The sequence below is a fragment of the Crocodylus siamensis genome, chromosome 2 (assembly GCF_052110815.1).
Source record: "Crocodylus siamensis isolate JL-2025a chromosome 2, ASM5211081v1, whole genome shotgun sequence".
Lineage (NCBI taxonomy): Eukaryota > Metazoa > Chordata > Crocodylia > Crocodylidae > Crocodylus > Crocodylus siamensis.
This window is the reverse complement of record NC_143396.1, coordinates 53,829,725-53,840,880: the sequence shown is the minus strand read 5'-3', so window position 1 is coordinate 53,840,880 and position 11,156 is coordinate 53,829,725. Positions and strand designations below refer to the sequence as shown.

At 46.4% G+C, this 11,156-nt stretch overlaps 1 protein-coding gene across 1 annotated transcript in view; it reads right to left on the bottom strand.

Annotated features, from left to right (window-relative positions):
- The window catches only part of ATP10D (ATPase phospholipid transporting 10D (putative)), a 95,977-nt gene continuing 84,821 nt past the window's right edge, over positions 1-11,156 (bottom strand). Inside the window, exon 24 of the mRNA XM_090035878.1 lies at positions 1-10,496. Coding sequence (XP_089892004.1) covers positions 10,262-10,496 — 235 coding nt within the window. The 3' untranslated portion in view covers positions 1-10,261. The remainder of the gene's footprint in view (positions 10,497-11,156) is intronic.

Sequence of the window (11,156 nt, the reverse complement as noted above, 5' to 3'; positions counted from 1 at the left end):
TTGGTTATACAGAAAGTTTATTTTTACTTACACTACAGGAGATTGTAGCATAGGGAGGAAGTTGTGCGGTGTAGAAAGAGAAGTTGAGCGGTTCAGTTCAGCTTGCAGATGTTTTCACTGCACAGATTACAAACTGCGTGGTGCAGATTTTAAGCAAAGCATACAGGTAACTTTGATCTGAAGATTTCCGTGAGCTCTTGGCAAGAATAAATGAGCCGGCAGAACGGATACACCTGAAAACGTTTACCGTAGGTGGGGAGAGGTCAGCGACTGGCCAAATCACTGACTATGTCTCCTGGGTGTGTGTGGAGGTCTCCGCAGAAGGCGGAAATCTTTCCAAAGTTATAGTTTACCGTGTAGCCTATTACAACAGGCCAGGTTTGAATAATTATAGGACTGCTAATCATAGTTTCATAGTTTCTAGGGTCGGAAGGGACCTGAGCAGATCATCTAGTCCGACCCCCTGCCATGGCAGGAAAGAGTACTGGGGTCAAATGACCCCAGCAAGATGTTCATCTAACCTCCTCTTAAACACCCCCAGGGTAGGAGCCTGCACCACTTCACTTGGAAGCTGGTTCCAGCCCCTAGCTGCCCTGACTGTGAAGTAGCGCCTCCTGATATCTAACCTAAACCTACCCTCTGCCAGCTTGTGACTGTTATTCCTGGTCACTCCTGGAAGTGCTCGGGGAAACAGTGACTTCCCCAATGCCTGCTGATCCCCCCGACTAGTTTATAACAGGCCGCAAGATCCCCCCTCAGCCTTCTCTTTTGGAGGCTGAACAGGTTCAGATCCTGCAGCCTGTCCTCATAGGGCCTGCCCTGCTGTCCCCTGATCATACGAGTGGCCCTCCTCTGGACCCTCTCCATGTTGTCCACATCCCTCTTGAAGTGTGGCGCCCAGAACTGTACACAATACTCCAGCTGTGGCCTGACCAGTGCCACACAGAGGGGGACGATCACCTCCTTGGACCTGCTCGAGATGTATCTGTGGATGCATGCCAAGGTGCGGTTCGCCTTCCTGACTGCCTCCCCACACTGCTGGCCCATGTTCATCTTGGAGTCAATGATGACCCCCAGATCCTTTCCGCCTCCGTGCTGACAAGAGGGGAGTTTCCCAACCTGTAGGTATGGTGCCGGTTGTTCCTCCCAAGGTGCATCACCTTGCACTTGTCAGTGTTGAAACCCATCCTATTCTCGTCCGCCCACCCTTGTAACCTGTCTAGGTCTGATTGTAGCCTGTTGCATCCTTCCAATGTGCCCACGTCCCCCCACATCTTGGTGTCATCAGCAAATTTGAACAGGGTGCTTTTTACCCCCTCATCCAAATCGCTGATGATGTTGAACAGTGTGGGCCTGAGGACCGAGCCCTGGGGGACCCCACTGCCCACGTCCTTCCAGGTTGAGAAGGACCCATCCACTACCACCCTCTGGGTGCAGCCCACCAGCCAGTTGGCGACCCATTTAACTGTGTGGGTGTCTATACCACAGTCCCCCAGTTTCTTAATGAGAACAGGGTGAGAGACAGTGTCAAAAGCCTTCCGGAAGTCCAGGAAGATTATACCCACTGCTACCCCTGCGTCTAATGATCTGGTGACCTGATCGTAAAAGGCCACCAGGTTGGTCTGACAGGACCTGCCACTGATGAACCCATGTTGGTTGCCCCTAAGCATGCAGTCGCCTGCTGGCCCCTCCTGGATGTGTGCCAGCATAATTTTCTCGAGCAGCTTGCCTAGGATCAAGGTGAGACTAACCGGCCTATAGTTTCCCAGGTCCTCCTTCCTGCCTTTTTTGAAGATGGGGACCACGTTGGCCCTCTTCCAGTCCTCCGGTACCTCACCAGAGCACCACGAGTGTGGTGCATCATGACTGTGAACAGACTCTGTGTGTTCTTAGGTTTCATGCGAGATTGACTGCGCATGTGTTTTACATTTAGGCTGGGGGGGGTTGGATACAGAATTATAATGACGAAATATGTTATGTTAGCCTTATGACCTTTTTGCCTTCGGCATCTGAAACCAAAGATTTTTCTTTGACATGCCCCCTTGCCGATGGCAACTTTGGTAACATTGTTTAGAATTGGTCATTTTTCTCGTCAAGTTCATAAACAATTGGCAAGCGTGTATATACAAAAGCAGAAAGCGTGGTTATGCGTTTTTTGATTACGTTAAAAAAGCAAGAAAAAATACATAATATTATTAATATGAAAAAGGTATAAGTATGGGAAAAAACCATTTGGAGATATCAAAGCCAAACCAATTGAATAGATCATTTAACCAACTATCTTTTTCTGTGGTCATTTCTTGAAGTTGGGCAGAAAACGTTTCAAGACCATTTAAGACTTGGGTCAAATTACCTCCATCCTGGGGAGTAAATTCAAGGCAACAATGTGAGTCATTTTTAAACATAGCACATAAGCCTCCATGCTCAAGTAAAAGATAATCTAAGCCTAATCGATTATAATACACTGCTGCTTGAACTTTTTTGAATGACTCGTCAATATTTCGGAACCCTTCAGTGACTAGGTTGGTAAGGTTGGCAACAGTTTCAGTTAAAAGAACAATTTTGAATGTATTCATTTTTGATCCATACGTCCAGGGAAAATAAATGCTTACTTTGTCCCAAGAATCCATTAGAGTCCAGGCGTAATCAACTTGTTCGTGTGTGAGGGAGGCTTGCTTTGTATGGGAAAGATTAGACTTTTTATGAATAGTGGTGGTGGTTTTCTTCCGACCTACTTGGAGTCCTTTTAGGCTCCACAAGGAGGTTACAGGCGTTAGAGTTTCATCAGAGGTAAGAACGGGGTATATGCTGGTAACATTGGTTTTCAGGTTAAACCAAACCCAACCGGGGGGTAAGTATCCATTTGGTATGGGGTAATTACAAGAGGGTGAGTCTTCTTTAATGGTCGTTTTAGTAAAGTTATTGGAGTTTTTGAAGTGACTCCAAAGACAAGGAATGGCTAGGTCTGTATAAAGAACTCCTGGCCGTGGGATGGGAAACAGACAAGGTTTAGGTCTGAAGTGCTTGCATGCACCGTTACGGCGTTGAGCGTAATCAAGATAATTTGGTGTTATTAGTCAAACTGGGGTTGAACTGTTAGTTTTATGACAGTTAGGATGGTTGTTTTCTTCGGGATTCAGCGGATCATAAGTAGGACACTGAGGCCATAATGCGTGAAGAATACTACATAACATGTGTATATTGTGTTGCATTTTTGGCTCTGTTAGGGAACGGTTTCAGCCAGCAGTCCAATTAACTTGAAAAACATAGATACAATCTGCAATTTGTGAAAGAGAGTTATTAGGGTAACGTTGAGTGCCTCAAGAATTGTTATTATGGGGGTAGAACAGTTAATGGTATCGGCAGGACAACGTGGTCCAATACAGATATACGGCCATTTAAGTGTGGGGATAAATACAAAAGCACTAATAGTAAAAGGTAATCCCGAAACGTCTGCTGAAGGGAGATTACAGCGAAAGAGATTAAGATAGTGAGATATATTAAAACTAGAAGATGGTCGTCCAAGATGGGTGACAATGCCAGTGTCCGTCACTGCTGTGAGTTTCGGGACACAGAGTCGGTAGTCTATCGTTGAGTTTCCGGTTTCTTCAAAGTTATGGCATTCGGTGGTAGAAACAGCCAACAGCGTTAAAAATGAGTTGTGCTGAAGCATACATGAGACGGAACACACGACACAGCATATGATGAGGGTCGCAATGGGTCTCATGGTGTTTACCTACAAAAGATGACAAAAACAGCAGTATCAAGAATATTACATAATTCATGTAACTTTTTGCTCAGCGCACCTAGATAACCAATTGTGATGCACTAAAAGGTACGGGGGTCCTGTTGGGCTGTTGACATCCTTGATGACCCGATACGTGTTCGGATACTGTCCAGGGCGAACAACTTGGCCTTTGGTTGGTGTTGGGTGTTTATCTTCTGGGTTCAGAGTTGTAACCCAAACTAATTTGCCTGGGAGAAATTTAGGTGTCCGTGGCTTGACTGGGACTGGCGTCCGATGTTCCCACAAGGATTTGTCAGCGTTCAGGCTGATGAGGACGTCGGGAAGAACTGTGTCCCATCCAGTGTAGGAACCTTTGTTTAACAGTCGAATTTTTTCTTTGACAAGACCAATGGTGCGCTCGACTACACTGTTGGATTGCGGGTGGTACGGGATATGATGATGCCATTGGATATTGAAGGCTGCTGCAAAATTACTAATAAGTTTGGAGGTGAAGGGCAGTCCTCCATCTGAGTGGATGATTTCCGGGGCTTGCCAGTGAGCGATTAACAGTCTTAATGCTATGACGACTGATGGGCCGGTACTTTTTTGCAGTGGTATAACTTGCACTTGTTGTGTACCAAGATCAACAGCAATGAGTCCTTTTGGGTGTCGCCTTGCTCCGGACAAGGGACCTAGTAAATCAATCTGCCATACTTTACCAGGTTCAAAGTGTTCTTTGGCAAAGATTTCTCGCTCTACTGCAGCAGGGTGTTTCTTTTCTTTGGCACACTGTTCACAAGCTTGGACTATACGGGTCCAGAGTTCCTTCAGACCGAGGTTCAGCCGTATCTTTGCACCAACGGCTGTGGGAAGCACTTACTCCGGGATGCCCCCAGTGTTCATGTAGCCAATGAAGGAATGGATTTTTTTCTGACAATTCGGCTACTTGACCGACAGATACTTGGGGCTGTCTTCCTTCTTGGAGTAGTTGGTCAATTTCGGCATGAACTGGGTCTGTGTCAGGGTGGTGCGACTTGGTATGCTTAATGAGTGGTGGTGGGTCAAGAGCTGTGATCATATCAAAGATGCTTTCCCAAGTTCGGATACAGAGTTCTGGATTACCATTTCCTGTGATGATTTTATAAATGAACTGAGAGTCCACAGCGATGACGGGAACTGGTTGACAGCCATTATGTCGTTCGAGACAATGTCTGACGACTCTGCAGAACGCAACAAGTTCATTTAGCTGTGCTGACTTGAAAGCTTTTAGGATTTCGTGTTCCTTACAGGCATGGCAATAGAAGCCACATAGACCGCCATGTCGTGTAGTTCCATCGGAAACCATCCAGGCAGGTGCTGTGATACCATATAAGATTGGGCGATCTTGAATTTCACACGGTGCTGGTGTATCACAATGTTCCCATGAGGCAGACCAATGGTACTGGTGGTCAAGGACTAAAGCGGTTCAAGTTTTTGGTTCGCCACCAAATTCTGGATTTACTCGGTCACTGTCGATTTGTGTCAGAAGTGTCATTCCCGGGCCTAGAATGATTCCATGGCCTTTTGACACTGACTTTGCTAACTGTGATGCGAGTAGGACTTTTCCGACAGTTCCGTAGCGGTGTTGGGCATCTTGTAGAGTGCAGTGAGCAGCTAAAACAAGATGGTGTTGGTCATGCACTGTCGCCCAAATATGCATATCCGTATAGCCAACAGTAACAGTCAAGTGGTTGTTTAGGTTGATTGCATGAAGCTTGGTGTTTTCGCATTGTGTGATTAGATCTTGGACGGCTTGGTCATCTTTGGAGGTCCATGGTTTCGAAGGGAAGCAATATCCCGCTTGGCGAATGTGCTTTTGAAGCTTGGCAAGCACTGCGAGTCCTTGGGGCTGGACATAATGTCAGAGCCAATTGATACGTCCCAGCATTTGTTGGAATTCTTTTTTTGACGGGGGTTTATTAGAACGGTTTGTAAATGGTGAAAATATCTCCCTTGGTGGTTTATGATTTTGTCTCCATGGGCCTTTAAACTTGGTTCCAAGGAAGGTGATGTCATCTGAAGGATCGAGGCATGACTTCCGTTGGTTTACTGTCCAACCGGCAGCTGTAAGGTGTTCAAGCAATCGCTGGGTTAAAGATGAAACTGTTGAACTGTCCCGACAGAGAATAGCAATGTCATCTACGTAGCTGCACAGGATAATATCGTCTGGGAACTGTTGATTTTGCTTGAATTCACTGAGACATTTATTCATGGCTTCAGTGGCAAGGGCAGGAGAGTTACAGTAGCCTTGAGGACAAACATTCCATTTGTACATTTTTCCATCGATACACATATTTAGTACTCCCAAGTGATCGTCGATGGGGATGGAGAAGAACATATCCTTCATGTCAGTGGTTACTCCTACCCACGGTTGACTCTGGTACTCAGCTATTGTGCATAGTTGTTGAGGAAGGTCCGAAATGTTCGGTTGAATAAGAGATGCACAATGTTTGTTCGCCATGCGATAGTTGACAACAAGTCGAGCTTCATCAGGACGTCTTGGCTTAGCTATGCCCCATCCGGCTGATAAATAAATACTTTCGGAAACAGGTGCAATACGGCCTTCCTGTTCTAATCGGGATAGCAGGGTTTGAAGAGAGACTTGTAATGACGCTTTGGTTGGGATAGGTTGATATCGCCAAGTAGTTTCATTGCGTAAAGGTGGACGGTGGCGGTTGTCCGGTGATACGGTGAGCGGGAGAGCTTGCAGTACTTGTTCTTTAAGCTTTAATACACGGATTGCAGGAACGCCTAGGAGGCTGATGCCCCCTAGAACACCAGTTAACATCTTTTGATGGCCTTTTACTAGAAAGTTAATTACAGGTGTGGGCTTTACAGCATTCAGGCCTTGTATCATGATGACTTTCTTCGTCACCTGATGAGGAACATCTGCGGTAATTACACTGACTTGGGCCCCTGTGTCGAGCAGGAATGACACACGCACTTGCTTGAGAGGATTTGCTGGGTCGATGAGAGTGAGGGTGGTATAAGGGCGAGTATCATGATTTGTAACAGTTTCATGTATCACGCCGCCGGTCCTGTTTTTTGGCTGCTCGTTGTATTTAAAGCCTAGTTGTTCTGCAAGGAGCTTCTGCCCTTCATCCCCTAGTGCTTGTAGTTGGGCTTTGTTAAGTCTGGTGCTGTTCAATAGGAATCCGAATCTGGTTCTTTCTTCTGGCGACCTCTGTGGAGGCGATGCTCTGGAAGTGCTTTGGCGACCGATTTTTCTCTGGTGATGGTGTTTGCTTTGGGTAAGCTGTGACATGAACTTGGGTAGGCTTACTGGTCATTGCTGATCGTAGTCGGGATACTAATGCCCAGATATTCGTTACTGGGGTGTTAATGGATGGAGTGAGAACCATTTTTACAGTTAGTTCATGTGGGCCTCCATATACTTCAGACGCTGCTTCAACGGCTTGATGGAGGCAGGGGACTTGGCCTGGGTTTTCTAGGTAACAGTGGGGCCACGCTGTAGCTTGCTGTAATATTGTTAGGTTCAAAGGGTTTGTAACTGGATTCCATTGGGCATAGGATGCTCCAATCACGGCATGGATCAAATGGACAGCATTAGGTTGTTTGGATCCACCATCATGCCAGACATATGTTTTTCTCATAATTGCGTCCACTACTAAGGCTGGCAATGCTAGTGGCCATTGGTCATATGCTGTTACGGATTGTGGATCTGTAACTATTCCTCTACTCCAGGCTGTGTTTCGAACGAGGTGAATAGCTTCCTCTGCATCGATGAGTTCATTTGCTGCTTCTATTACAAGGCGGCCCAGCCAAACAATGGGGGTTTCGTCAGGTTGGATTCCCGTTTCCTTGCGAAGATCACTCATTTCTGCTCGAGTTCTGGTGTGGACTGTTATTGTGGCCTGGGGCTGTCCACCCCATTGCAGTATACTTGACTACGCTGACAGGGAGAGCTGAAGTTATAAGTTCCCTTTCATCAGCTTTACTTCTGCTTTTAATTAGCCATGTACCATCAGGTTCCTCTGGATACGGAGGGGGCGGTGCGGTTGCTAGGGTAGGCGGAGTAGGAGGACGACCTGGCCAAGGGGTAGGCGTGATCACATCTGGTGACGCCAGATCGCTCTTCGTCAGTGAGGCGGTGACAGGAGGATAGCCCTGCCCAGAGGTAGGTGTGGCTTTATTCGATGACGTCTCGTGGTTCGCCGTCAGTTCCTCCAGGCTTGGGTACAGCTTCCTCTTCGGCTCGGCACCAATTTCAGAGCGTGGCTGTTTGTTGTTGACGCCATTTTCAGGCGTTGGCTTCCCCTTTTGTTCAGCGCCATTTTCTAATTGTGACTTCTGCTTTTGCTCGGCGCCATCTTTGGGCGGTGGTGAAGTGCTGCATTTTATCACCAGTTCCTCAGCTTTCTTACTGGCTGTACTCAGCTGTGAGTCGAAGTTCGCAACCTCACGCAGCAAGATAGACACAGTACGGAACAAGACATTAATCATTTTCCCCTTGTCCCATTTGGGACCAGTCCATTTTGTCACCGTATGACCCTCTAATTCCAAGGTTTTACTGGAGTTGCGTTAACACTTCGTGTGCGCGTGAATCAGATGACAAATTTGGACAGTTAAACTTATCGGGCAGGGTGTCCTCTCCCCCTTCCCGTACGTGCCGGATGCAGTGAGCAAACTCTTGGGCGGGTGTCGGGTTCACCGCGCGGTCAGGTTTCACTCGCGCCAGAGACAAGTTCCCGACCCCATCTCTGGGCCAGAAGGTGACTCCTTTCCGGCTCATAACGCATCCGAAGGAGCTCAGTGCCAAGTGAATGGCCCATTCCCTGCCCCCTTTATCCCCTTTATCTCTGGCAAGAGACTTATAGCCGGTGATTAATGAGTTAGCGAGACCATCTGCTTGGCGGTAAGCGATGTGTGCCCACAGATCGTCTGTGGTGGTAAGCGATGTGTGCCCACAGATCGTCTGAGCTTGCACAATCACGGTCTCCTGCACGCCACGGGCAGTGGCGAATCAACTCTGACTCCATTTCGCCTCCCCTGGATCCTATTCGTGACGCCATGTCGCATCCGAGGACCGGTGCACCCTTGACCTGCGAGCCTGGGTCGGCACGACTGGCTGGACGCGGGTGGGGTAAGGTAATTAGGTAGATGGGTAAGTGAGAGGAGTCAGGAAGTTTAACGCATCTTGGTTATACAGAAAGTTTATTTTTACTTACACTACAGGAGATTGTAGCGTAGGGAGGAAGTTGTGGTTGAGCGGTGTAGAAAGAGAAGTTGAGCGGTTCAGTTCAGCTTGCAGATGTTCTCACTGCACAGATTACAAACTGCGTGGTGCAGATTTTAAGCAAAGCATACAGGTAACTTTGATCTGAAGATTTCCGTGAGCTCTTGGCAAGAATAAATGAGCTGGCAGAACGGATACACCTGAACACTTTTACCGTAGGTGGGGAGAGGTCAGCGACTGGCCAAATCACTGACTATGTCTCCTGGGTGTGTGTGGAGGTCTCCGCAGAAGGCGGAAATCTTTCCAAAGTTATAGTTTACCGCGTAGCCTATTACAACAGGCCAGGTTTGAATAATTATAGGACTGCCAATCATGACTGTGAACAGACTCTGTGTGTTCTTAGGTTTCATGCGAGATTGACTGCGCATGTGTTTTACGTTTAGGCTGGGGGGGTTGGATACGGAACTATAATGACGAAATATGTTATGTTAGCCTTTTGACCTTTTTGCCATCGGCATCTGAAACCAAAGATTTTTTTTTGACATAGGTATTCCCAGATCCTGGGATATTTGCAGGCAGTTGGCAACACTCTCATGGCCACAGTCATTAGTGAGAAAGAGCTGCGCACCACAGTGGCATGACTGAGGCCAGGCAAGAGACTCAGTAGAATGGGAAGATCTTATTTTAATTATTTCCACTTTGTGTCATGGCAAAGATCTAACTGGAAACCGAAGGGAGACTGAACTGACACCCATGAGCACAACGGGACTTGTGTCAAGCACTATCATGTACCAGAGATCGTGCGAGTTTTTTAAGAGCTGATTTTAGTATAATGCTTCTACCCATTTATATCTTTGTTCAACAAATTACTTATCATACTTAAAAAAAAAATCTTCTGAAGCAATCTGTGCCTCACCTGGGTTAATGGGAGGGGAACAAAGCAAAAACACAGACTCCTAAGCAGTGCAAACCACAACTGTTATTATTCTTGGATTCTTAAATTGTTAACAGTCTGGTTTTGCAGGATCTGTTCCAACATCCTGTTCACACAAAGCAGAAGTCGCACCTGCTTTAGTTAGAAGAATTTCAATGTTGCCATCTTCCAAACTAAAGTCCAGAGCTCTGGCACAGGCATTATTAGCTCTGAATGCTTCTGAATAGGTTTTCTTTTAGTAGTTCAAAAGTGCAGCTTTCTTGCAATTCAAGCTGTCCCCAGGCTTATCCTGAATACTTGAATACCTGATAGGAAACAAGCCTCCTTTCTAAACTGTCTCTTGGACTGGTCTGAAAAAGGTGTCTTAGGCATTGGCAACATGTCTGACATGCTGGTGTTGCCTTTTCTCTGATGCAGCATCTTTCACAGAGCTGGAACACAAAGAAGTCCCCTGGAAATCAACTCTATGAGCCACAACGCAGTCATCTTTCCATTGTTTAATTGCTTCCCTCTGCTCCTCAGGTGTCAGTCTGTCAAGGTGCTTGGCTCTCAGTACCGGAGAAGGAAACAACGTCCCTTGGAGAACTCTGAACAAATACCTAGAATATAACCAGTGTTTCACATAAGTCCTTTAGAAGCAGATTCAAATTGTTTTCAGCACTACTTAAAAAGCTTGAACAGCAGCATTTAGAGACAGGAGAAGGGGCATTCTGCTTTGTACTGAGTATGCAATATTCCTGCAATCTCAAGGCTGCAGTAGCTTAGAAAACAAGTCTCTCTCTGCTGGTATACTTTCGCACACAAATAATGATGACTACAATTTTGCATCAGAACAAGTTAGGGTAACAGTTTCCAAAGTGCTTGACATAGAGGTTGTGGAGTCTCCATCCTTGGAGGTTTTTAAGACCTGGCTACACAAAGCCTTGGCTGGAATGGTCTAGTTGGGGATGGTCCTGCTTTGAGCAGGGGGTTGGACTAGATGAACTCCTGAGGTCCAACCCTAATTTTCTATGATTCTATTGTGGAAAATCAGACCTAATATGTACAAACACTCTGTTCTTCAATGGAAAACACTCATGATGAAGCTGCAAAATAACTAGGAAGGTATTTGGGACACCAGCAACAGTATTCAAAATATCTTTTAAATTCTCTTTGTTGCATGTGTTATGGTCCTTAAAAGAGTAAATAAGCGTGGTATTGAAGGTTAAACAATCCAAAGATTTAGAGGCACACTCCAAAGCCAAAGCATGACCCTGGAA